This window comes from Trematomus bernacchii, unplaced genomic scaffold, assembly GCF_902827165.1.
Source record: "Trematomus bernacchii unplaced genomic scaffold, fTreBer1.1, whole genome shotgun sequence".
NCBI lineage: Eukaryota > Metazoa > Chordata > Actinopteri > Perciformes > Nototheniidae > Trematomus > Trematomus bernacchii.
The window spans coordinates 10695086-10721992 of NW_022988043.1; the positions used below are offsets into that span (position 1 = coordinate 10695086).

Below are 26907 nucleotides of genomic sequence, written 5' to 3' on the forward strand. Positions count from 1 at the left end.
GTATTATGTTCACCATCTTACTATTGTGTGTTTCCCTGCTAAGATTGCGAAATAGCACTGAACACAAAGTGCTCTTGAAGCGTACGAGAATGTCTTAAGTTTTGTAGATATTTGGTGATTACAATTTATCCTGAGGAGGGCATGTCTGTACCACATTCACTGTAATGTTGAGATGATTCACAAAAAACAACACTAATGTAAAATTCATAGAGAATCGAGAGGATAAGTGTGGGGGGCTCTGGAAACGGCAAATGCCTGCACAAAATATCATGCCGATCCAGTAGTTGCAGATATATATCAGGCTGGACTAATCATCAATGTAAAAAAGGGCAAATTTGAATCTCCTGACCAACTTCCAAATCTCTGCTCCTTTATCCACCCTGAAATAACAGGAGGAACCGTTGAGTTGTTTTTTAAGGAAACTCATTGGTTTGTTATTGTGATTAAGTTTTTCTTATAAGAATAAATCTCCTGCCAGATAAATAAACACTAAAAACCCAATACAACTGGGCTGGATTTGACTAAGTAACATTCCCACACTTTAATGTCTATTGGTTATGAGTCAAATTGATTTATCTTGCAAAGCAAACTAGTAAAGCAAACACCAAGTGAACACTCTGTACTTTAATGAAATGGAAAGAAGGCTTATAAAAACATTGACTCAAAAAACAGACCATAGAAAATGTGCTTTTTCATGCAAGTCATATATTTATTTTTATATTGTCAAGGCATTATAAACAGAAAAGAAAGCAGAGATGTAAAACCTCCCAAAGAATACAGAAACTGATATTAACTGAGATCAAAAGAGGGAAGGTTTACAATAGTTCTCTTGCCAACAAATATAATGTATCACAGATTTTCTTGACAAAGGATTAAAAAGTAAACTCTGAAATCCATCATCCTTCATAAATTTGAGATTAATAAAAATCGCTCTTAAAATAAATATTGTACGATCAAAGCGAAGATCTTTTAGGAAACTAAATAAAACATTTGGCAAAAACAATACAAAGTTTGTATTGGCTGAATTAAACAAACTGTTGTATTTACAGAGAAATGGATGGCTGTTTGATTGCGTGTGTGTGTTCATAAGTATGTGTGTGTGTTTATGTGTGTTGTTATATGTGTGTTATTTCATTCCACAGAGCAGAAATTATCCAGAGCGTTCTCTTGGGTCTTGGGGAGTTCGCTTTGTTCCAGTAGTCTGTACTGGAAGGAAACACGGTTGATATAGTTCCCGCTTGACACCAGCCTCACCACCGAGTTATCACAACCAATCTTCATCTGGGCTGAAGGGTCAGAGAGGAAAACAGATGCTTTACGCTGGAGCACTAAAGAACATTTTTGTTCTCTTGCTAACGCTTCTCAGCCTGGTTATCACAAGTGTAAGTATTTTTCTGTGTGAACTCTTTTGCATTGCACCAATCCACCCAGACAAAGAAGAATGTATAAAGAAACGTTTAAGATGTTAAATTAAAGATGTATACTATAGCAAAATATGGATAGTGTTTATTTTTTCCAATAATTTAAATCAGTTGAAAATCCAGTCGTAAAATCAAATTTGCATTACAAATAGTTCACCATGAGGAAAGATTTCTTGTTTTATTATTTTCGAGGACTCCTCTGGAGCATATCTGTCATAATATCTTTCATAGGAAACATGTTTTAACATTTCTCCAACATCCTGTTGCTGTAAAACTGAAGGGGACAGTCTTCTGATGTGTAGGATCATAACACGCAGCTGGAATTTAGTTTGAGTTGTTTAGTCAACATGGTGAAATGTGTCAAACTCACTTAAAATTGTTTGGATACTTTTGACATTAAACAATATTAGTTAAATACAAAAGCCAGCCTAAGCATAGCATAGAAAGGCATTGCAAAGCAAATAATAGTACAGCATAGTAATTGTCTAGCAAAAGTTAGACTTCTTCCTGGAACAATAAGAAATTACAGAGTGACACTAGAGGGAAACATGGGAGGCTCAGACTCACCAAGCCCACTGAGGGAGAAACAGAGGTCGGCTACAGGGAACATCATCGAGGTGTCCACCCCATTCCCCCCTAACAGCTCCACATAGTCTCCCGACCCCGAACAGCCCGACCACAGCTGCCTCTGTAAACAAAAAAGAAGAACGACAACATATTTTGGTGAGGAAGTGCAGCTAAGGCAAGCTATTAACTTATTGAGTGTGCAATTTAAAGTGCTATATTAAAGGCAACCCACACAGTTTTTTGACATCTAGTGGCAATATCCACTAGCCTGCTGTCCAGTATTTAGCTAGCCATGGTAGTAATTTACTATAATGCTACTCTGGTTATAGTTTATAGTCAGGCTGAGAACCAGCGCCTGGTGAAGGGTAAGTAGCTAAGAAGCTAGCTATCCGCCCCCCCTGCAACCACACTTTACTGCCCCACTGATGCATGTTGTCACTATAACAACTTATAACAACCAGCATTTTCTAGTAAAATGACCATGGCAAAAAAGTAATGTGCTTCTATTCTATTTCTATGTGTGAAGCTAAATATATCTCTGCTGGCAAGAGAGATTGATATTTCCTTTGTGTTTATGACATCACTGGTTTACTGTCATAAAACAAACATGAAACCAAAGAAAATGCATTCAACACATTTGCAAGTTCTCAATGTATTGTGTGGTCTGCATACTGTCTGTTCAACAGGCAGGCATCTGATGTTCCCTTGTTGAGAACAAGGCTATAAAGCTTAAGGGTACCTCAGGGTTCAATCCTTGGCCCATTATAATTTATTTTGTGTCAAGTGCTTTTTACATAACTAGAATCGTGTGCAGCTGCTAGCCTGAAAAACTGCCCGTTCAAATCTTTTTTGAATTTGTAACACTTAGAGCTTTCCTCAGAGTTTCGGCAGACATGTCAGGTTGTTGTATTTTGCCCAGTAGATGCAGTCACTGTCGTTTATCATGGCAGATGTCTGGCAGCCAGTAATCCGACCAGCTGCAAACAGCTACAGGACGGGAGTCATTTTGTTTGGTTAACTTTTTTATCTACATGATTTACAACATTTCATTCCTTCTCCTACTTAAAAAGATCTGGAATTCATGTGGTGTTTATTGCCTAAATGTTTTTTTGCTGGCATTGAACCATTATATGAATATACGATAGTCATTATAAAGCTATATAAAGCCAAGGGGAGTGGCACCATCAGTAACCAATCATTTGAAACATTGTTTTTTATAAAAAAATAATGATTTTGACTTTTAAAAAAACGTTTTAATTTAGGTATTTTTCTTTAATACAAGTGATTTAATTCACATCGTACATACAGAACTTCTTTATGGGAAATTCAAAACAGCAGGTTAAAAATGTATAAACTGTAATGCGTGTTGCTTTGAGAACTGACAAGTGTTATCACTTAGCCTAAACCCTTTGCCATTATATTATTACATGTAATTTGTTAGACACTTTTATCCAAAGTGTCTTACATACATTCAGTAGGCTACTGTGGACAATCCCCACAGGAGCAATTTGAGGTGAAGTGTCTTGCCCAGGGACACAACGACATGCTGACTGCAGTGGGACTCGAACTTGCTACCCCCTGATTCGAAGTCCAGCACACTACCCACTGAGCCACAGCCTCCCTATTTTTTTTTAATAATGCTCCTGTTAGAGAATAACAACTGTTGACAAAGGAATAAATGAAACGCCAGTGGTAGTCTGTAAACTATTTGCCAAAAAGAATATTGAGTTAGACGACCTCCAAATCCTTGAATGTTTCTTTTAATTGCAAAACCAATTTCTTCCCAAGAGTTAGATAAGAACATTCATAGAACTCTTGTGTCTGTATGGTAACGTTAAATCTATAAGTGGAGCCAGAAAGCACATTTTGTTTGCCCTAAGCTATGCAAACTGTCTCCTGAATGTAGTTTCATATTTAACAGAGATCAAGATAAGGAGATGGTGTTAATCTCCTTATCTCAGCAAGATCACAAATAGGTATATTTCCATTTCTGCCCATTTGTTATCGTTTTAGAATAGGAAAATATAGACAGATTTAAGCTAAATAAAAAACATTTAAAATATTACGGTTCACTATAAAGTATCATAACCCCACTTTTTATGAAAGTATTACAAATGATGTATCAAGTGATACATGATATTAGAACTAAAGGCAGATAATAACCCTGAGTCGCCATTTGTTTCTCACTTTGTTGACAAAAACCTGCACTGCTGCATGATGATGAATTTACTTAGGCAGCTAGGTACACGAAGTGGAAATATGATGTGTGTGTGTGTGTGTGTGTGTGTGTGTGTGTGTGTGTGTGTGTGTGTGTGTGTGTGTGTGTGGTGTGTGTGTGTGTGTGTGTGTGTGTGGTGTGTGTGTGTGTGTGTGTGTGTGTGTGTGTGTGTGTGTGTGTGTGTGTGTGTGTGTGTGTGTGTGTGTGTGTGTGTGTGTGTGTGTGTGTGTGTGTGTGTGTGTGTGTGTGTGTGTGTGTGTGTGGCTGGCTCACCTTTGGGCTGAGCTCATTGCTTTTGGCATGCCCCAGGCTAAGATCTGTCAGTCGGATCTCTACAGGGTAGATGATGGAGAAGCTGCAGTTCCTGCGCTGGTGTGGCAACACCATGGTAAAACTGCCCTCTGGACTCTGAGACATGATGTTACAGGCTTCACAAACACATATACATATACACACACATATACACACACACATATACACACACACATATACACACACACACACACACACACACACACACACACACACACACACACACACACACCACACACACACACACACACACACACACACACACACACACACACAGGAGAAGAGGTTTCAAATTAACAGTTCCCCGTCAACAGAGAAACTCATTACTGACACCTCATGTCACAAATTGGACATGATCAAGGCTGACTGCGGGGAGGGGACACAATTAGGGCTGAGCATGGAAATCCAATTCCAGTTCTGATGACAAAGATAAGAAAATAATGAAATTTGAATTGATAACAGTATGGTACACTGGACAGGCACCAACAGGAGTCGGAACAGTTTACTCATGCAGCATGTTGTTCATTAGAAACATTTCATGGTGAGGGAGCTGTGCCAATCAAAGCTGAGGAGAGAATGTTAGAATACATATTATTAGAATAAATATTATTGAGTTTAGTTTATTTATCTTTCCTTTTTTTATGCCTTCAAATGCCGTTCTGATTTACACAGGAGTTGAATATGAATGTCAATCAAATCAACTTTTATTTCTGGTAAAATATGTATTTATTGGTCATCAGGACCATGTTTATATTTGATGATCTTTGTGATAAACAGTATGTATATCACATTGTTACATGTACATGAATGCAGTTTTAGGGCCAATTTCAAACAATTTGGGACAATATGTGACACAGTAAAAGCTTGTATAAGATCAGATCAAACAAAGAAACAGTATTGGGACAGCTGCAGTTAGTTGTCATTATATGAATGAAACCTCACACATTGGCCTGAGATAATGTTTATCTTTAGATTCTATTCAAACTCCATTGTTTGTGTCTTTCTTTGTCCGGCTTTCTCTCACACAGAGGCTGTGATTGTTATGTTGCTTGACACAGTGTTAACACCGTGTTTGTCAAGCAGCTGGAAAACAGGTGCATGCCTCTCCTTCAATCTCTTCCTGTCGCTCGAGGCCTCTATTAATGCTCGACCAGGCACACATGTCCAGGAAGAGCACACATGGCTAACCACAAGTCACCAGGGTAGCCCTTATTTTAAAACATAAGATGGTCTTGGAACTTGTTTAGAAAACTATATGATTTTTCTTTATTTTGTTTGTTAATGTATTTTTTCTGGATGTTGTTTGTGTTTTTTTTTAGGTTAAGATTTTTTTGTGACTTCAAGGCAGCAGTACTTACGGAAGGGGTTGTGCAGCTTTTTGATGGCGAGGGTGAAGCCACTGTCAGCGCTGTGGAGGCGGAAGAAGATCATGGCGACGTTCTGAGAGGAGCGGCTGGTGGCTCCTGTTGCCGGGGAGGAGCAGTAGTCTGTGTAGCGCTGGTGGAGAGGCAGCTCGTGGTCCTGCTTGCTGGGGAACTTCTCTCCCTTCAGGACCCAGCCATCAAACATCTGTCGGAGGGAAATCACTTATCTCATTGTAATAAATGTTAGATTTCACTTGATCAATATTATCACTTACCAACATATTTCTGTTATTACTTGGGGAATGTCTTCTGTTTTGTGTACAGGTGAAGATGGGGTGTTTACATAAAGCAACAAAGGTATTTTCCTCTTTACATGAGAATGATGTTCTATGCATTTGGAGAATGTATTCATCAACGTTTTTATACAGACAATGGATATGTGGTGGTTGACTTAAATATAAATATATCAGATTAACTGTATAATAAAGAATACATGTGCTAGTCTCTGCATGTTTTCTATTAAACATGTCTTAACAATACACCGTCTTTCAATAACAAAAAACATTTGAGTAATAGCCAATAGGATTAGGTTTACCTGAGGACACATAACTTTACTTTAGTTGTGTGAATAAGTCAAATACAGGTTACAGCACCATCTGTGTTGATTCGAAATAGAGATGTGTTTTGTTTAGTTCTTTGGCATCTTTCTTCATGCTCAATGGAACTGATCAGGGCAGATCAGATACAACTTTGCCTGATCCTCTAACAACCGTAGCCTGAAGTTTCTTTCTCCCATGCCTTTTATCAGTTTGGCCCACATGAAATGAAACCGCAGTGTAACTGGCGGGCTTGGCTTCACTACTAAATCCTTCCTACTCTTGCTTTGAGTAATGTGACCAATTCATAGAGGATCCAGTGGGATGTTTGGCCCTTTGAACGTTGCCTTAACCCTTTTTGGCATGATTTTAAACAAAAATAAGAAGATGAAATAGAATTTAAAGAGTTTCAAAGCCCTGACCACCCTGCTTCCACTCAAATGGGGGTGGGAGGATGCCTGTGTGGGTTTTATTTTTGGAGCCAACCTTGATGAAGTCTCCGGCGCTGCAGTCAATATTGACGTCAGACAGCTCCAGGCTGATGACCTCACTGGGCTCAGCGATGATAAACGCAGCACAGGCCAGCTGCGGCCGAGACGCCACGAAGGTGTAGGAGCCATCAGTGGCCAGCATGTCCAAACATCCTTAAAACACAAACATTACTTTATTATAATGACATCAATAATTTGGTGTGATCTTCATGAAATAATAAACATAAATATTGACAGTGTGTTCATTTCTGACATGTCTTAGATTTCACTCTGTGGACTTCTGGGAAATATCCTACTTAGTGGTTGTCCTATAGTAAATTAAGAGGAAGTATTATTTACAATATCATTGTGAGCATGGATTGATTAAGTTATACTGACTGATAGTAAGAGAGGGTATTACATATTGTACCTGCCAAGACAACTACCATAAACACCTCTGCACTGAATGTTTCAGCTTCACCTAAAATACTTTTAATTATTTCATTATGTAAAGCGTCCACTTGTTGTTTGCCAAGTCGGTAAGCATAATCAGCTGTTGAATAAAGCTGTTGTGAACTGCAGCACTTACTGAGAGGTCGGCGGAAAATAAAATCCTCAGAATCTCTTTTCTGGTCCAAACTGAGCAGAGAATATAATCCATCTGCAGCTTCGATGTCCTAAATTAAACATTACAGACACAAACAATACATTTGAGGTGCCAGCTGAAACTTTACACAGACATCAGTTTAACATGCCTGACTTAAACAATGTCTTAAGCAATGTGCGATAATTTCTTGATATTCAAAAGTGTTACCTCAATGTACCGACTGAGCCCCATCCTGGATGAGAGGGAGATCAGAAAGAGGAGGAAATGTGTGCGCGGAGCCACCGACATGCTGAGTGCGTCTCGTGAAGTGTTTCCTGAAGCAGAGGGGGAATAACGGCGCTGCGTGAGGGGTGGCAGCTTTTATAGCAGCTCAGACACATAGGCAGGCCTACATCAGAGGGTCACTGACACTGACAAACACTGATCCGTCATATTAATCATGTGTGAAACGCTCTCATTCTTACCCGTATTAAGACACTCAAATGTGCCTCTGTGAAGGATGTAATAATAACTGCGTATCAGTTAGTTAAAAGTAAAAACCTTGCATGCATGATATTGCTTATGGCAATTTCCGGTACAGTTATTACATTATCATCGTGCTTTATTCAGGAAACATAAAGGAACTTGAAATAAAAACAAAGCTAGCATACAAAACGGCAACGACATATTTCCCATTTTAAATGATTTGTAATGTTAAACATTTTCCCTTTTAAATCAACAATTCATTGATGTATAAATGTTGAAATGGACCTAGCTGGCTGATAAAAAGTGACCCTAACTGAAATGAAAATGAACCTAACAGGCTCATTTACATGTTCAGATGAATGGGTATTTTCTCTTATAAATAAACATAATGTAATCAAATTATACATTCACATACAAGCACATGAGATTTTCAAATATAAGTTGCATATGTGGAATGTAACATTGCACAAGTTAAACATAAATCTTACATGAGATTTTTGTAAGGCATGAAATGGTTCTGTTAAAGAAGGACACATATGCAAACATTGGCTTGGACCCAGCAGTGAGCTGGGGTTGGTTCTCATCAGAAGGACCTCTAGGCTTGATCAGGAAGTCAAAAAAAGCTTACTTCGCAGTGAGGATCAGATCCAACATCTGTAAATCTTAGTCTCAGAAAAACGCTGAAAAACAAGGAGACTTTTTGTAGTTATTGTCAATTTCCAAAGTATTATAACACTTTTGTTATCAACGTTATTCCTAGGAAACAGGTATGCCTGGAAAGGCGGCCTCCACTGTACAGCTGTTTATTTTGTGTATTTTCTCCCCCTCCTCTCCTCACAGTTTAATTGCACACTTCTGTTTCACTCCAGGGAAAATGGCTACACATAATTTTAAAGAACCCTTTTCATCTCCCTGTCGAAATCGTGGAAGAAAAGGTTGTGTCCGTCTAAAACAAGACTTGATATGAGGTAGATTAATACTTTGGCAGTAAAAGTAAATCAGAAAATGCAATCACCAACTGGTATTTCTATCTTCATAATTCAATATAGAAAGTACATTTTGTAATCAGTTAGTTGGGGACACTAGTTTTGTTAAACTTAAGCACAAAGATAACGTGACCAGAAGATTAATTTGCTTAAAGATCATGCCAGTTCTTTGAGATTTGATGATATACTTCTGGTGTTCCATTATTTTGGCAGACACATGTTATATTGCAACTAAATATTGGTAGTCTAGTGTGTGGTTGTGTTCATTGTATCCCTGCATGGAGAGATATTCACATGATATGTTACTTGTTCAGTTGACCAAGGATGCTCCATATGTGTGTCTTTCTGCTAGTTAGACCCAAACAGAAAACCAAAGCAATAAAACATACAGCTGGATTCACAAGCACAGCAATAATTGTATATTTTAACAGAACAAAAACACACCATGGAGAGCACAAAAAAAACAACTGACTAGAATGATATAGAAAAAGTAGAAAACTGAAAGGAGTCAGAGAAAGAAAAGCTGTTATGTAATCTGGTGTTTAGTGACATAGCTAATTCATTTGGATGAGACTAATCGTTTGTGTCCATGCTGCCGTTGTGAAAGGTCACACTGAGACGTTGCTGAGTGTATGTGATGACGATCATCCTGTCAGCCTTCATACACACTTCAGCCCACACTTTCTCCCATTCATCTGAAGTAGAGACGAGGGACTCTGTGTGAAACTCTGGCTGGCAATTATCTTCAGCTAATGATAGCTGACATGTTCTCACAGTCATGAAGGTCTGTGATGCCACACAGGAATACAAACTGAAAAAACAAAAACAATAATGAACATAATGATTAGGTCTAACAGCCCCTTAATCTGTTGACAATGGTGATGACCTATTCAAGGTGTATTAGTTTCACTTTAAGCCAGTGGTCGGCGATGATAATTAGTTGCCCCTTACACAGTCCTTGTGTTGAAAAGATGTCTGAAACTATTAGCCAGGGTCTCCCAGCGTAAGTGTGCCTTGCTTATGCGAATGACAGCAGAGGAAAAGGAAAATGTGTGTGTGTGTGTGTGTGTGTGTGTGTGTGTGTGTGTGTGTGTGTGTGTGTGTGTGTGTGTGTGTGTGTGTGTGTGTGTGTGTGTGTGTGTGTGTGTGTGTGTGTGTGTGTGTGTGTGTGTGTGTGTGTGTGTGTGTGTGTGTGTGTGTGTGTGTGTGTGTGTGTGTGTGTGTGTGTGTGTGTGTGTGTTTGAGTGTTTGTGCTACACATGCTTGTCCCTTGGCGATTTCTCACAAAGGCTGTGATGTGTGTGATGCAGTGCTGTGATACATACTGTAATTGTTTAAATGCAATTTATTAAATGAATCAATACATTTAAATGAACATGAAACCCCACAGTCTCATTACACTGCTTTGAATGATGAACAGATATATCAATTTGGATTATCTATTCACAGAGTTCATCTTATACTATATAGAATAATATCTAACCCGACACAACCCCCACCATTTCAGTGAAAAAACAACACAGACCAAATGCATAGATATTAAATTATCTGTTGGAATTAGTGAATTTAGTTGGTTAGACACACTGGCAAATATCCCTGCTCTGAGGTTGCTGAAAATGTAACACAACATTTAAATATCATTAACCATAATACATTAAATTAGGAAGGCTCCATGTCCTCACATTTAAAAAGAATACCAAGTGCCAGCTGCCTCGGTCTTAACAACACCCAGGACTACAGCAACATCTGGTGGCAAATGTGGGAATAGTATATTTCTATATTGAAAAATATGCATGCATTATAGTTCACTTGCAACTGCAAGGGGGAAACAAAACCTTACTTACAACTTTTCTTGAATGCAATTATTATTCTGCTCCTTGGTAGTTCCTTTAACAGAAGCAGTGTGATTTGCCCTCTGTGTCTGTGATGCTGGTCCCAGCTGGCCAGGTGTGTGTCAGCCCCCTGTGTGAAGTTAAATCACAGTGATTGTTGACTACGGACATTAGCTTCTCAACCTCGCCTCGTATCCCAGCATGCAACCTCCGCCTGCACATCTGCTCCCTGGCAGAGATAGCACATATAGCAAGGTATTTTTGCTTTGTTGTTCATTGAGTGTTGACTCCCACACACACACACACACACACGCACGCACGCACGCACGCACACACACACACACACACACACACACACACACACACACACACACACACACACACACACACACACACACACACACACACACACACACACACACACACACACACACACACACACACACACACACACACACACACACACACACACACACACACACACACACACACACACACACACACACACACACACTTCTTGTGTGGATCTGTCTGTCCAGCCCGGCCCTCCTCACTGCCTGACTGACCCATTCATCTCCTGCGGGGGCCGTAATGAGCCGACCCTCCCTGTTTGGACCGACCTGACAGAGAGAGATTACTTTAAAGCCTGCATGGATTTTCTCCCTTGTCCCCTCCTCCCCATTCCTCTCTCCTGAAAGTGGTTAATTCGGAGTGCATTAATGAGGAGCGATGGATAACACACTCTTCTTTTAATTACCTTCCATCCGAGTTCTTCGGAGAGGCCCTGGTGACTCACATCTGACGCTGGCCTGTTTGTTTGGTTTACTTCAAACAATTTCAACTCTTACATGTTGTAGTAGGAATACATTCTGACAAAGTACACAAAAAGGTCTTGGTTCTGATTATGCTGAGTCAAGTACTTACAGGAAAAAGCCACTGGAACATTTTTTTGTTTTGTTTGGCCTGGTAAAGCAAAAAAAACAACTTACAAATTGTAAAGGGATGATTGATGTTGCATGCAGATAATTGGAATAATTCTACATAATAATATACTAACAGAGTGCACTGTGGAATATTTGTTCTTCCAAAGCAGCAAGAGTTCACTTGTGTCTAATCAGAGTGGTGCAAAACCCGAGTGTATTGACAAAAGTTAGCTAAAGGGCTGAGGAAGTAAAACCAGTGCCAAAGAATAAACTCAAATCTTGTTAGGCTGATTGACATGGAAATATTCAGTCCAAAAATCATCAAATTACATTTAGACCTTTTGGCCAACTAGATGCCACAATGTGTCTTATCCTCATAGCTCCGTCATTACTAACTCACTGGAGCCTGATCCTTGAAGAACATGTTTATTGAAACAATGAAGGAGCTCTATTCAACATCCTCTGAAGCAGTGTTTTTGTAATGCACTACTTATTCAGAAGGGTCAGAAGAGAACAAATTAAAGGAGTTTTCAAATAGAACAGACTTGCTTCAGTACAGTGTATAATACCTGCTGGGTTAATGATGGAGGCAACTACCACTTCCTCGTACAAAGTCCCTGGAGGCTCCTGTATGTCAGACAGCTGACTTTCAATGTATGTCTTGGAAATAATTATTTCCGCTGCAGACAGTGACCAACACCAAAATCACAGTGTCAGTGGGCTCATGTAGCATTGGACTGGGGTCACCAGTGCAAGAAGGAAGGGTCCATCTGTGTCAAAAGAAAGAAAAAAACCTTAAAGAGTCATATTGTAAAAACACCACAATAGACTGTTGCATTTTTTCAAAACAAAACTCTTCCTCTCTACATAAATCATCTAATTCTTAACTAAGCGCATATACTTGTGAGAGGCCTGGATAGTGTTTACTCTCTAATCTCTGACCCCTTGTAGATAAGCAAGGACACTCCTGCTGTAATTGTTGGTCAGATCTCCAGCTAAATATGTCTCCTCTTTACCGGATTCTGATTAAAATTGTACATCCAATTCGGATATCCACTGCATGCTGTGCCTTAAACAATGTTAAGTTTCCTGGTTGAAGTTCCCTCTAACTCTGAAACCTGTCTGCTCAGGACAGCTGGGGGGGCCTCTGACACTCAGTAAATGTGTTCCTTCATCATTCAGCCTCCACTGTGGTCTGGCCAGCCTTATCCAGCCTAATAAACATTGATTAGTCCACATAATCAATGCACTCAATGACAATGATTCAGTGCACTGCATAAATGTATCGACTGCAATCAGCTATAAACAGCAGCCCTCTTTTTCATGCACTTTCTGCGTTTTTTCAGCTTTGTTTTGATGGAACAATAATTGTATGATTCTCTGTAGAGTTAACAGACATATTTCATTAAGTGATACCGAGATGAGATAAAAAATCTATTGACCATCTGTCTAAATCTTTTAGAAATAAATAAATAATTGTATGATTGAATGTATTAAAAAAAGAAAAAATGTGATCTTCTCAAAATCCACCAGAAGGTGGCAATGTTTAGCTGTTGTTTTCCTCAAAGTACCAGCTCTTTGTTGCTTTCTCATCCTGAGTATTGTACACTGAGTTATCTGTACTTCAGCAGAGCAGTGATTGAACTGAATAAAACAATAAATATAGATAGCTTACCTAGGCGCCGCATGTACATAGTTCTTGTCTATCTGTCATAAAGATGTCCAACAAAAAATAAACATGTTCAGAAATGTGACATTTGAAACAGGACTACCATATAATTATAATCAAAGGGTTTTAACCAGGAAATTAAGTACAACGGTTGGATATTGTAGCCACCAGTTTTGTAACCAAAAACTATTTCATGCACCTGTATTCAGGTTCAACATGTTAAAACACATTTAGTCTGTGTGAGGAAAGTTTTTGGGGAATACCACATCACACTTATCTGCTCACATAAAACGCCATCTAAAAGATCCAAAATAGAGCCATGTGATATATCACCTTTCACCAAACAGTTGAATATAGAGCAAAGGTTCAGAAGGAAAACCCCAACGTGAAGCTTGCTGCTCCTGGTTTCTGTAGCCATGCATGACCAGGTCATATAATGAATGTTGATAAAGTAGAAAAGCCCGTTTAATCAGGACGGATCACTGTGCAGAGGTGGAGAATGTCAGAGAGAGCAGGCACAGCTGCTTAGTGAGAAATCCAATATTGACTGTCGGGATAAATGTCCTGCATATTCTCTCATCTGTCCCAGGGGCCGTGGTATTATGCCTCTCACGTTAGCACTCCTAATTGGATTAAAAATGGCTTGTTATTGGGAGAAAAATGACTGAGAAAACTATCATGATTATTGCCTCTCAACAATGTTGGCTCCCAGAGCTGAAGAGGTAAAATAATTGTCATGGCTTTGGAAAATGTCAAAATCAGGCTGTTTGAAAAGAAACAGTTACATTGATTGATTGCGTCGTAAGATCAAACCAATGGAAGACGATGTAGGAACATTACGTTTCTCATCCATTGTCTTATGCTGATTCTATGAAGCAAGACATGTCACATTAAAGTGTGGCATTCATGGCATTTATTTGCAACATTGTATACTTTTTAAATGCTTATAAAATAAACTTGACTTGTGTGTATGTGGTTTTTTGTAGACATACAGTACTGTTTGAATGCACAAATGGCTGTGAATGCATGCATGAACAGAAATGAAACAGACAAATCCATCAGAAGTCCACAGGGTTTTGGTTTGTATACCACCAGGAGCAGCCATTAACAGAAAATAAATGCCTGACGCCATAAAGCTGACAGTGTCTCATTCATACTGACACTCCGGCTAAATTACACATAAAAGCACTGATAACATCATCATTAAATATTGATTTTAAGGATGGTTGAAACGAAAACACATCCACACATATTTTACAGATGAGGGGCTTTGGATAAGAGTCAAAGAATATTAGGTGGATAAAAAAAAAAAGGCTGCTTGGATGGCTCCTCGTGGGAAAAAGATGGACAGAAGCAAAGCGGAAGGAGAAAAGGAGAGACTCAAAGAAGAGGGAGAGGGGGTGAAGAGTAGAAGGAGGTGAGGGCTTGGGAGGGGTAGAAAGAGATTTAAGGCAGAGGCTCAGAGCAGATGTTAGTGTTGATGATGATGGATGCAGGTTGTTGAGATGCAGAGTTGTTATCATGAGAGGCACTCGCAGCCTCCTCACAGCACACTTTCCCCCAGATGTCGCTGTGTATACGTGTGCATCTGTGTGTGTGTGTGTGTGTGTGTGTGTGTGTGTGTGTGTGTGTGTGTGTGTGTGTGTGTGTGTGTGTGTGTGTGTGTGTGTGTGTGTGTGCATCTCTGTGTGTGTGTGTGTGTGTGTGTGTTGTGTGTGTGTGTGTGTGTGTGCGTGTGTGTGCGTGTGTGTGTGTGTGTGTGTGTGTGTGTGGGTGTGTGTGTGTGTATGTGTGTGTGTGTGTATGTGTGTGTCACAGCAGTGGAAAGGGAGATGCTGAAATGAGAAGCCTCAAATTAGGTTAACACTTAATTTACTTTATCTATGTTGGTTTTTATGAAGAGCTTAGATTGAACATTCTTTTAATGCAATGCATTTCCTCATCAGGCTAACCTTAGATCAACTACAAGCTATAACAACAATGAACAGAAGCAATGAGATACAACAAAGGAATGATTTTCACAGATGAGGCTAATGGATAACTATATGTTACGCTCTTAAGCAAAGACACACTGAAAAGCAACTTCCTTTAAAGGCCTAAATTGGATTGAATTGAAGATTTTTCACCTTTATCTCACACAGGGGAGACATTTTCTTGCACTAAACCCTGTATCACCGGGCTACCACATACATCCCTGCAATCATCCAAATTCACCAAAACCACACACATCTGCTGCACACACACACAGCAGGTGGTGTGTGAGTGTGAATGGGACATATTGAGTGGTAACCTGCTCTACACTCTAACTAGATAAAAGGTGCAGGAAAGAAACATGTCGGTAATTGATTGCTAATTAGTCCTTTTGTTGTCTCCCATTGTGTCCTGACAGAGCTTTGCCCTATGCTGTCTATTCACTCGCAGTCTCAGTGGCCTCATAGCAAGGAAATAAGCAAAGTCAGTCCATAATGAGACACACCGATGAAACCTCAGCAGACGATAGAAGGTGCTTTACCAAATCTGTTATTGAAATTTTGGATGCAAATACAGAAGTCTTGATAGTGTAAACAACACATTTATTTTAGTTTTTCACCTCACAGTTAATCTCAGACAGAAAAGCATGCATGGAAATTATATTTAATGATGAGGTAATTCATTTCCCTCCAAAAGTGTCCAGTTGCAGATAGTGTCCCCCCTCAGCTGCACTGTGCTTTACAGTATGTGGTGCAGCGGACTATGAGCTGCTATACCCACATCTCTCTCCCTCTCTCATCAGTGCATGAGAAATTACCTAATGAGGAATGGGTCGCACATTTCCACAAACTCATTAACCCGCGAGCGAGTGAGACTAATTGCAGCGTTTGGGTAATGTGATTTCACATCTGTTACTGCAGCCCAGGACACATAGTCAGCACAGGGCTGGATCTTGTGGGATGAGCCACACATAGAGCTAGATTTACCAGAACCGCTGTTTGGCTGTGGGTATAATATTTGATCAACTTTTGTCATGCCATATTGTGTAATTACATTCCACTGCAGCCTACTGCATTTATTCTAAAAAATAAAACAAGTCTAATGCCAAAGCTGGCATGCGAAGCATAGAGGTAAATAAATAGCACAAGACAAAATGTGTTTGAGTCTTTGATTATGAAACAAACAGTCATTAAAGTTTAGAACAAAAAGTATACATTTGATTTATTTATTTATCAAAAGATATTCAGTTACTTTCAAATTGAATGTCAGATTGCGTGGGATGGCTTACAATAAATTGGTGAAACATCCATGGGTGACATGACTATATATAACATTGTTTATCAAGTACGGTTTTCCTTCTTTGGACTTCCATAATTAATCTTTATTTATTTACTTATTCATTCAGATGTTTTATTTTACAAAATAAAATAATGCTATCTGTATCGTATTGTGTAGTCTGTTAATGCAATCTAATTGCTTATAGCGGAAACATAGGGTGTGACACACACACACACACACACACACACACACACACACACACACACACACACACACACACACACACACACACACACACACACACACACACACACACACACACACACACACACACACAAAGCACAATGAGAAATAAATGGATTTTTCAGGGTCTTGACTTGGGTTGGTATTTTCAATAATTCTGTAAATTACTGCAAACAAATATTATGTTAATAGAAAAGGTGGGAACCAACTGTTTAATATGGGAAAAGTAATATACTTCTGTTAATTATGATTAATCCTTTGTTTAACCCCCCTGCATTGTTACAGAAACTCCAATTATAAGTTTACAGGCAGTAGGACTGCTTATGGTAATGCCATATCTCATCAATTACCATTCTGTGACCGTAAATTGGCCTCAGCGCTGACAACGAGATGAGGTTAACACGCTGATTAATTTGAGCTGCTGTGATTTCAGGCTCAAGTTGACACTTATAATCTTTGACACAGACAGTGAGGTCCGCTTTCTTCCATAATGGAAAAATGTTATTTACTTCTCTCTGAGCTCAACTGAGTTTATACACATTACATATCAAATTATTATAATTTGAAATTAGAGTAACACAAACAAGGTGAGAGTTGTTCTTACTACACAACTGATGGACAAGTAATGAGAAATGTTGAATAAATGTCAAATGATAAAGCCAAACTGAATAACACGGATTATCTGTATTTTTGTTTTGCATGTTATGTAAACACAATGCAAGCTATGGCTAATGATAAATCAGAAATAATAAAAAGATTAAAGTCAGTTAAACCACTTCAGGGTGACAGTATGTGAGTAAAGGTTGTTTAATGTCTTGGAGAAGTGTGTTTGTGTAATGCTTTAGAAACAAATGGAGGATGATCTGTCATTTAGTTTCCAACACAGTTTAGGCTTACTGTGCTGCTAAACTGGAACAGTTGTGTGAAACATAACAAAAGTTCAAAAATCAGTTTTTTGTTTCACATTGTCCCTATTATTAGCCTTGGAAACTCCCAGATCAACATGTGTAATTTTTTTGTATCTAATAGATAGTTTGCCTATTGCTTGTAAGGTTGCTGCTCATCACTTTGTTGAATAATGCCATGTTAATGATATAATGTTGCAGGATAAACAGTGATGCACAATATGATCACTGCATAGTTATACATTGTTTTAAGGATGTAATTAAGTGTTGATAAATTACTACAATGTGAGAATGATAATGTGAAAGCTATAGTGAGGCTGTGCTCGTCTATTTGTGACTAAAAAAAGAAGAAAGCCTTATTAAAGACTTTAAGTTTAGCTATTTGGCTATACTGTTTGTTCAAATAGTCATTTAGCACCCACCTAATAGCAAATGGTATGTTGCATCCCTGTGGCTTATAATGCCAGATTTAAGCTACATATATCAGATTAAAGTGTGACCCACATACTGATAGTTACAGTCTATCAACAGGGTTATTGATAGGCTGCTAAGGAGAAGTTCTAGTTGCCTATACTATTTCTGTGATTCCCATGAGAACTGAGCCCCCTTCTGGAATAACAAGATCTGGATATTATAACAAGTTCAGTTTTGCTAACTCATTGATTGAATCATATCTGCTCTCGAGTTAGGATGAGAGCCTGCTTTGGCCTCAGACTAAAAACTATAGAAACGATATGACACACACAGGCCTGTGTGTGCTCCTGTTTAGTTACAGTCCATCCAGTCTCAGTGATGACCGTCATGGTGAAAGGCAATGACCGTCACATCACTGCTCTGACATCTTTACCCCTCCTGTCTGCCCACTGGGAGCAGTCACCCTTCATAAACCCTTTAACCCTGTCAACTCACACACTGGTCACTGAGTAACAACCATAATATAAGTTTGTGCAGCAAAATTAATTAGAATATTTAAGCACACTATAAGTAAAAGTCCCATTATATTTGTGATTGATATAATCCAAATAACTACAGGTAGCCTAACATGAACCACCTAAGGGTGGTCAGTACTGAGGTTCCATAAATATAAACAGGATAATATAAATTCATGCAAAATGGTCATTATAACATCTTGTTTTACCTAATGGAGACATAAATCATTCTTGTTTTGACATTCTTGAAAATTACTTTTATTTGTTTGTTCATTTTAAATTGGTACAAACCCGTCAATGTGGTGCATTTCGATGTAAGATCAAACATTTAAGAAATGTATTAAGTAATAGCACATACAATAAGTTAAAACATGTCACAAAAAAGACCAGCGGGTACATAGCAAGAATGTTTTATCTACACAAAACATCCTAAAACAGCGTAGGCCTACTGAAATATTTGTTTTTTTCCTCTTTAGATGTATGCTCCCGTCTCATGCAAACGAGACTGAGGTCGCCTAAGAAAAGTACCTCAATTAATTTGAGTGGGCACCGGTTTCTCCTTAAATTATCCAAGCGTTTAAATCCACATGCACAGTGCATGCCCGAGACCCAGTTCAATAGGCCTGCCTACAGTATGGTGCGTGTGTGGTAGGCTGTTACCAAAATGTATACCCAATCTTATAAATATCCGTTTGACATAACACAACTTCACCTGAACACAATAACATGTGTGCGTAAAGACGCACCCAATAAAAACGTAAATACGACGATTGTTTGGCTCTCAATAATTAGGGCCTATATTCTAGAGATCATTACAATAGCATTTATCATCAATAGTTGATAAAAAAATCATTTTTGAATTAACAAGATACATAACCCCAAACCCATGATGTTTTTTCTTCCAGTTGTCCATCTGTGTTGTCCTTTTCTCTTTTTTCATTATGTCTAGATGTCACATACAGTCTCCATTTTCTCACATTTCAGGCCTGATTAGTTCGCTCGTTATGTCATTTGATCTAATAGCGGGAATAAAATCAGAAAAAGAGCCGCACGGTGGGGCTTGGAGATGAAGTTATGAGGAGAGGGGTTCGGTGGGGATTCTTTCAAAAGTCACTAAGTGAAACTCATGGACACTGTGTGCTCCAGCGCTTTGCGCCGCAGTGACGCGATGCTTGTCCCTCGCCACATGTCACTGTCCGGGGAACCACACAGCTGCGGGGAGCCCGATACGTTTGAGGGGCCGGAGAGAGAGGCCGACATTCCGGGGAAATGCGACTGGTAGAGGTGTGACTGCAGATTGCCATTTGGGTTCAGGCCGTTGGAGAGACCCATGGAGTTTGGTGGGCCAGGACCAAGGCCGCACTGTGACAGAGACTGCATGCCCGGCTGGCGACCCATGGACGGCGGGAGCTGCAGCTGGGAGACCCCCGGCATCCCCGTGGCCCAGCGAGAGTCGTTGGCGTGGAAGGAGCACAGGCTGTTCTCCATTGCAGCCGCGGCAGAGAACTGCTGCAGACCCGGCGTTGGGAGCAACGTCCCCGGCGAGCGGAAAACGTTGGTGGTCTTCTTCCTTTTCTTCCATTTGGCGCGTCTATTCTGAAACCAAACCTGCAACAGGAGAGACAGAACCGTTAGCCATCAGAGGGACACATGTCTGAAGCAGTACCTATCTGTTTATTACACTGTGAAGAGAGCTGACTAACTTTAGGACATTGGGGTCGTTAGGCTATTAATGAAACTAAATGATTGCATATAAAGGCCTACAGTCCGGCACGTGCACAGATAGACCCCAAAGGGGGCTTGAGCACCTGCCCTTTTGCCTCTGATTAAAGAAGTAATGTTTTGTTTGATTTTTGCGCACATGTAACCCAGTTCTTAAAGGTGGGGTATGTCATTTTGGAGAAACCAGCTCGAGTGCGCTAGAATTTGAAAGTACACAACCGGAAAAAATCTGCTTCTTCCTTCAGAGTTCCTTACAGAGCCCCTCCTCCAACACACACGAACGCGCACATGACCAATGAGGGCACGAGATAAGTTTGTGCATGTGGAAGGCTGACAGGTAGGTAGGCCATCCAGTTATTTTAGCCGGGCCGGCTCAGATGATTGGTCGTGCTCTTTACAGCGCTACGGCTTCCACAGATGACATTTTTTTAATGTATTTATTGTCAAAGCATTTAATATATTCATTGCTATCGGGATGTTAAGAGCATTCCATGGAATATAACAAAAAGTGTTTCTGAAATAAATTACATACCCCACCTTTAAAGGGTTAGCAACACAAAAGTTCCAGGACAATCGTTACACAGTGTTTTCAACACAGAAGTGCTTTAGCCAATCGGAATGCAGATCCTGTGTGTGTGTGTGTGTGTGTGTGTGTGTGTGTGTGTGTGTGTGTGTGTGTGTGTGTGTGTGTGTGTGTGTGAGAGTGTGTGAGAGTGTGTGTGTGTGTGTGTGTGTGTGTGTGTGTGTGTGTGTGTGTGTGTGTGTGTGTGTGTTTTGAAATTATTGAAATTATTATTATTATTATTATTATTGGCTATATTTATAATATATATATATATAGGAGGGCCAGCAAATATGTGTAGGGAAGTTAGAGATTTCGTCCTTGATTCCCTGGTGAAATCTACCCTGTTGTCCTTAGCGACACAACATCTCTAGCTGTGGGTCCTGGTCTAAATCTGAGTCTATAGCCTGCGTTGAGTTGGGGCAAACACATTGACAAGACATAACGGTAGATCTTCTGCAATTGGCCTAAAGACCTCCCATCAGAATATATTCACTTCCACCTAGCCAGGACTTTGATTGGGTAATATTAGGTGTGATGTATGAGTCGGTTTAAATTATAATATAACATTTAAATAATCTTCTTATAAAGTGGCTGCAAAAGCCAACCATTATTACATCCTGTTTTCAAAAATGTTATGTTTGGAACTGAAACAATCAAAATACCAGGGTTGTGAATTTCATTGTAAAGAGAAATACAACCTACAAAAGGCAATTTGTGTACAGGCAGCAGTCATAGTTTTATTACTGGTGTTCGGCAGCAGTACATCGAACAATGTATCTTTCCAACATCTCATTTACAAGCAGATTAACAGAAAATTGCAGTACAAATGGCCGGCATCACTGTACATAATCCACGTGAAAAATTCTCCACACGCACACTCGAGAACCACAAATACACCGACTCACGTACTGAGCTAAAAACGCACGCGTGTCCCAGTTGGGCTTTATAAAGATTTCATCATCTTCGGCCGTGATTAATGCGCGCGCGAGGCCGTGAGTCGATGCCTCCGTATTAAAAGTGAAATCTCGCTCTCATTCCGCTCAGCCATCCGTGAAACGTCGCCCAAACCCATTACACTCGGGGGGGAAAGAAAATGCAATTTCTCATTCCATTAAAAAAGTACAATATATTCTTGAGTCCTATTAAGACGTCGCTGATAGAGCATTTTAAAGGCTGTGGAGGCACGCGCCCTGTGAAGGCTGCACCTGCACGAGCTGCGCTAATGTTTACCAACAACGAGCAGGAGCCGAGCTGCACCGAGCACAGAGGATCCGACTCTACATACAATACATAATTGATTATTAAGGTGACTAATGATTATAGGCTACTGGTTTTATTGCGTTCAGTGGGATAATTTGCATGAATTTCACATCACTGGTTAATAACCCGTTCAGTTATAAATAAGACTGAAATTGGTTGATCATGTGTTTGGTTTATTAGAGGCTGGTATGTTTCTGCACGCTTGTTAAGAAAAAAGCACTTAAGTATTAGACAGTATAAATTGTTGCAAAAGTGATAACGACCAAAATTATTAAATAACATTTTTTTTAAATATAATTTCTAGCCAAACATTAAGTCATTTTTGTGGGGATAATTTCTATAGATGTTTTTTTTTATAAAATCATGTACATATTTGGCCAGGGTAACTCTCTTCCATTTGTAATGCTAAAATAAATAGATACATACATTGTCAAAGTCTTTAAAGCCACCCATGTAATTGTATGTAATTGTTAGGATAAACAGACACCAAACATTACCACTAATTTAAATGTTTAGGATTAAAGTTACCACATATGGCTTTGTACAAAATGTTTATGTTGAATCTGAATATTTCGGAGTTTATGAGGAACGGATTCCTGCAGGTGTAAATAGTTTCAGCACCTCAGACAGAGCCACTTTTATTTAGATCGGACTTGGCTTCTCAGAATTAAATATTTCTTACTATCAGACTGAATTTGAACATATGAGATTTGAATTATACAATTAAATTAAAGTAGGCTTGAGGTGGTATTTTTCTCTATAAAAACTGTTATTGGACTATCAGAACCAAATAAATCCTTCACACTGCCGACAGTGAGTTGAGGATTCATATAGTGATTGATATAAACCTTAATCAGAAATTATTTTTAAAGCGATAATATGACTCTAATTACAATCTGCACAACAGTCCACTGTACAATTATATAATATTTTAATTAATATAGAGTGCACCAATGACGTAAATTCACTCATTAGCTTTGATATTTCAGACATTTACTCCCAAAAACCTAACACCTAATAGCCACAATATTTGGTGACACAAATCGTTGAGTGACAAATATTTTAAAATACAGTTAAATAAATACAAAAAAAAACTGTTAGAAGTGAACAAACTATATCTTACAAAAGCACTGAGTGACTGAATGTTCGCCTGTTGTGAATATATAATGTTTTGCTCACTGTTTTTCAGATGGAGTTAAAGGATTATTTTTAGAAGTGTAAATCGCTTAAAAACTATACAAGACCAAAACACATTCCCTGATATACAACGGCAGTATTTTCATCCTGTGAAATTCACATTGCAGATGTGTTTACCTGAACTGCAGATGTGTTTACCTGAACTCTGGACTCGGTGAGGCCGACCCTCAGTGCCAGTTCCTCCCTCATGAAGATATCAGGGTAGTGGGTTTTGGCGAAGCTGCGCTCCAGCTCGTTGAGCTGCGCCGGGGTGAAACGCGTCCTGTGGCGCTTCTGTTTGCTGGAGGACTGACTGGAGCTCTGCTGCGGCTGCTGCTGCTGCTGCTGCTTCTCCTGCTCCTTCCCGTTCACTTGCATGCCGGCAGAGTTGGATCCCACCGTGGCGATATCTTCTCCCGGCAGGAGAGTGGTTCCCTCTACAGAGTCTGAACCAGGGGCCATGTCTCCAGGATGCCCCTGGTCTTGCAACCCACCACCCAGCCTGCACTTGAGAGCCTCCCGGTGTCCGAGTAACTCTGCAGCATCCTTCATCCCTGAGAAGATGAGGAGGAGAGTCTTTGAGTAAATACATGGGGAACCTTACAGCGCAGCATCTTTAAATGAGAGTTACGTGAAACGCTTTTTCTTCTTGATGACAACAGACATGCATTAATTCAAAGATTATAACACATACACTCAATATAGCTTGGGTCGTAATTTTACTGGGAATTTTAGTTGTCAGATAATTCCCCATTCCGGAAGATTACTGTAAAGAATGGCTTTAAACAACGATAAAACACTTAGCTGTTAACACAATCAAGTACACAGTCTATCTATCACATCACAAGGTTTAATAAGAAGTTGAAAGCTTACACTGGAGTTTAGGGCCGGAGTTTAGTGATGATAACTCACCCAGCCGAGCATCCAGGAGGTCGGCGTGAGAGAGCATCGCGTACCGCTCCAGGGTGAAATCGCGCCAAAAAAATCCCACAACTTTGGGGCAATTTAAAAAGTATACATCGTCTAAATGAACGAAAATTCGGTTTGTGGTTAAAAAAGGAGGTCCCTTGCATTATAATGTCCTTTAGAGCGATGGGGAGGCGCTTATTAGTTGAAAGAACCCGTGAGCTTCCTCAAATAAGAGCCAATCAGAACAGGAGCTTGGAAATGTCAGCGACGTGACTCCCCCCTCTTTCTTACACACATACGCTCGCTGACGCGCACGCGCACAGACAAAAAACGCGCACGAAACACTACAATTCAATTCAATCCTCTGCCATTCTGTCCTCTGATTTATTAGCTTTTCATGCTCAAATTATTCCACGTTAAACGTCTTAATGTGTTTGTTTAATCTCATATCTTTGTGCCATGACAGGACTCCTGTTTGTAGATGTGTAAAACACTGAAGGGGAGCTCATGCAAATATAAGGCTGCTTTATTTCAGCTCCATGTTGAAGAAGCGTACGGTTATTTAAGCAAGAAAATGTATTGCCATTACAAAATTCGGCATATCCAAATCTCAATTTTCAAATCACTGCATCAGCCTGCAGACAGGAACCCTACTATTTTCAAGCTGAGTATGATTGTTGATATAAAATACTGTGTATTTCCTATTGAGGTGGATAGCAGATTGATTGTGTTCTGTTAACAGTGTGGACAGAAGTTAAAAAAAGAAAATAAACAAATGTAGGAGATGAGTAACCATACGCTCAGCTCAGGCCTCCCTTCCCCACCTCAGAGCCCCATTTCCCCGTCCTTGGATCACAAACAAAACGAATATCGTTCCCATTCCCCCATGGCAGGTGATTTGTGGAGACAAATCGAGGAAATAAATAAATAAACGAGTACAGATGGATTTAAGCTCTGTTAGTGATCGGCCGCTTTAACTCTTATCGACTTTTCATCAACGCAGGCGCAATTAAAGGTATTTAGGCCTGTTTGGTTCAAACAAAATCAGACGTGGTGGACCCTAAACGATTGTGCCCCTTTAGCAGTGGTCCATAAGTAGGTCTATTATACAATTAACAGGACAGCCATTGATCTGCGCCCCACTCTTACTTCTCCAGACAGTGCTGGTTAGAGAGGGCTTTTGGCAGATGTCAGGGCGAGCCTGCTGAATACCCCACCGCCTGGGACTAAATGGGCTTCTTTGCAGCGGCACAAAGGAGGCGTCCGAGCGAGGACTCCTCTCTCTCCTCCTGCTCCACATAGGCAGCTCATCTTTTATGCTCCTCAACCACAATCTGCCGGGACGCAGGGATGTAGACTATGTGGCACAGCGTGAAACGTAAGGAAATAGACCTGTGCGTGATGCACTGACAATGGGGAGACTGTGAGCAGCTCCCGGAGGTTCAGGAGAAGAATTCAGCATCAGCTGAGGCTCGATGCGTTTGATTCAGACGCGTAGACCAGGAGAGGAGAGGGACTGAATGTTGGGAGTTGTAAGGCCAACCCTGCATGCGTTTATGAAGGGCTAGAGCCAGGAGAGACGGTCTGTATGCTTTGGAAGTGGTTTGTTTTCCAATTAGTGTAAGCGTAAAGACAAATGATGAAAAGTAAAATGAATAAATACGAATACATTTTTCTTTTTTGAATTTGACTCATGAAGCTCAGAATATTTCTTTTTTTCCCTCTAAAATAAGATGTCTTGTGCATGAATTAATATTTAAATAATGAATAATTTATGATAATACTATGTAAATTATGAAGTAAGTGAATGAAAGAGTACATGTATTTCATTCTAATTTAAGACTATTGTGAGGCAGTAATTCAATGTATTATTTGAATCGAATTTGAACGAAGTATGCTCAGTTTTTTTCAAACAATTACAGTGACAGTATGCATGTTCATTTTATAAATGTATTAATGATGTTTATTATTACTATTATTATTATTTACATATTTTGAAAATGGTGTAAGTAATTGTTCTATAGCCCATTTCTGTGAAGATTAATAATTGGTAATCAGATTTTGCTCAACAACAACAATATTATAATTATTCATTCATATTATTGAATTGTATTCTTTAAATTATTGAAAGCAATGCTTTTAAAAGACAAATGTAAAATATTTGTTATGGACACTGGATTTACACAAGAAATAGCACGTTTTAAAATCAAAAGGTTGCAGTGTATACCTATGTGAAGACTGCATGATAAATATTGCTATTGTGGTTTGTTGAAGTGAAAACAGGCCGGAGAGCAGACATCCCCTCAGCTGTCCGATCCCCAGGCTGTAACTTATTGCTGTAATAAGAGGAACCCACTTGAAATGGGTCTATGTCTCACTCAGCCTCCCTAACTGGACCGCATCAATCTTCCCCAGTAAAAACACACTCACATACAATCCTCCCGGGTTAATGCGGCGCATCTGAGTGCGGAACGGCTGTTTACACGCGAGGAGACACTTTTAATGGAAGCGCACCAAAA

General features: G+C 39.6%; 2 protein-coding genes across 3 annotated transcripts; both read right to left on the reverse strand.

Moving 5' to 3' along the window:
• Positions 1-687: 687 nt before the first annotated feature.
• Positions 688-7869, reverse strand: LOC117472727 (corticotropin-releasing factor-binding protein-like). The gene is made up of 7 exons (XM_034118092.1): positions 7763-7869; positions 7538-7625; positions 6965-7122; positions 5877-6087; positions 4480-4634; positions 1989-2109; positions 688-1286 (listed from the first exon to the last, which is right to left on the reverse strand). The coding sequence occupies exons 1-7, from the start codon at positions 7841-7843 to the stop codon at positions 1132-1134; spliced, it is 969 nt and encodes a 322-aa protein (XP_033973983.1). The 5' UTR covers positions 7844-7869; the 3' UTR covers positions 688-1131.
• An 11133-nt stretch (positions 7870-19002) lies between these two features.
• Positions 19003-24458, reverse strand: LOC117472971 (homeobox protein orthopedia B-like). Of its 2 annotated transcripts, none has more exons than XM_034118437.1 (3): positions 24353-24458; positions 23639-24033; positions 19003-20364 (listed from the first exon to the last, which is right to left on the reverse strand). In XM_034118437.1, the coding sequence occupies exons 1-3, from the start codon at positions 24426-24428 to the stop codon at positions 19870-19872; spliced, it is 966 nt and encodes a 321-aa protein (XP_033974328.1). In that variant the 5' UTR covers positions 24429-24458; the 3' UTR covers positions 19003-19869. The 2 variants fall into 2 exon arrangements, with proteins under 2 accessions (XP_033974328.1, XP_033974327.1); XM_034118436.1 differs by having other exon boundaries at positions 23618-24033.
• Between the last annotated feature and the right edge of the window lie 2449 nt (positions 24459-26907).

Excerpts from the sequence above, each read along its gene's own strand:
- LOC117472727 (XM_034118092.1), bottom strand. The coding sequence starts at position 7,843 with ATGTCGGTGGCTCCGCGCACACATTTCCTCCTCTTTCTGATCTCCCTC. Across the intron at positions 7,123-7,537 it reads TATTTTCCGCCGACCTCTCA|GATGTTTGGACATGCTGGCC; the intron begins GTAAGTGCTGCA and ends TTGTGTTTTAAG. Across the intron at positions 4,635-5,876 it reads AAAGCTGCACAACCCCTTCC|CCTGTAACATCATGTCTCAG; the intron begins GTAAGTACTGCT and ends GTGTTTGTGAAG.
- LOC117472971 (XM_034118436.1), bottom strand. The coding sequence starts at position 24,428 with ATGCTCTCTCACGCCGACCTCCTGGATGCTCGGCTGGGTGAGTTATCA. Across the intron at positions 24,034-24,352 it reads CTCCGGCCCTAAACTCCAGT|GGATGAAGGATGCTGCAGAG; the intron begins GTAAGCTTTCAA and ends TCATCTTCTCAG. Across the intron at positions 20,365-23,617 it reads TAAACACATCTGCAGTTCAG|GTTTGGTTTCAGAATAGACG; the intron begins GTAAACACATCT and ends CTCCTGTTGCAG.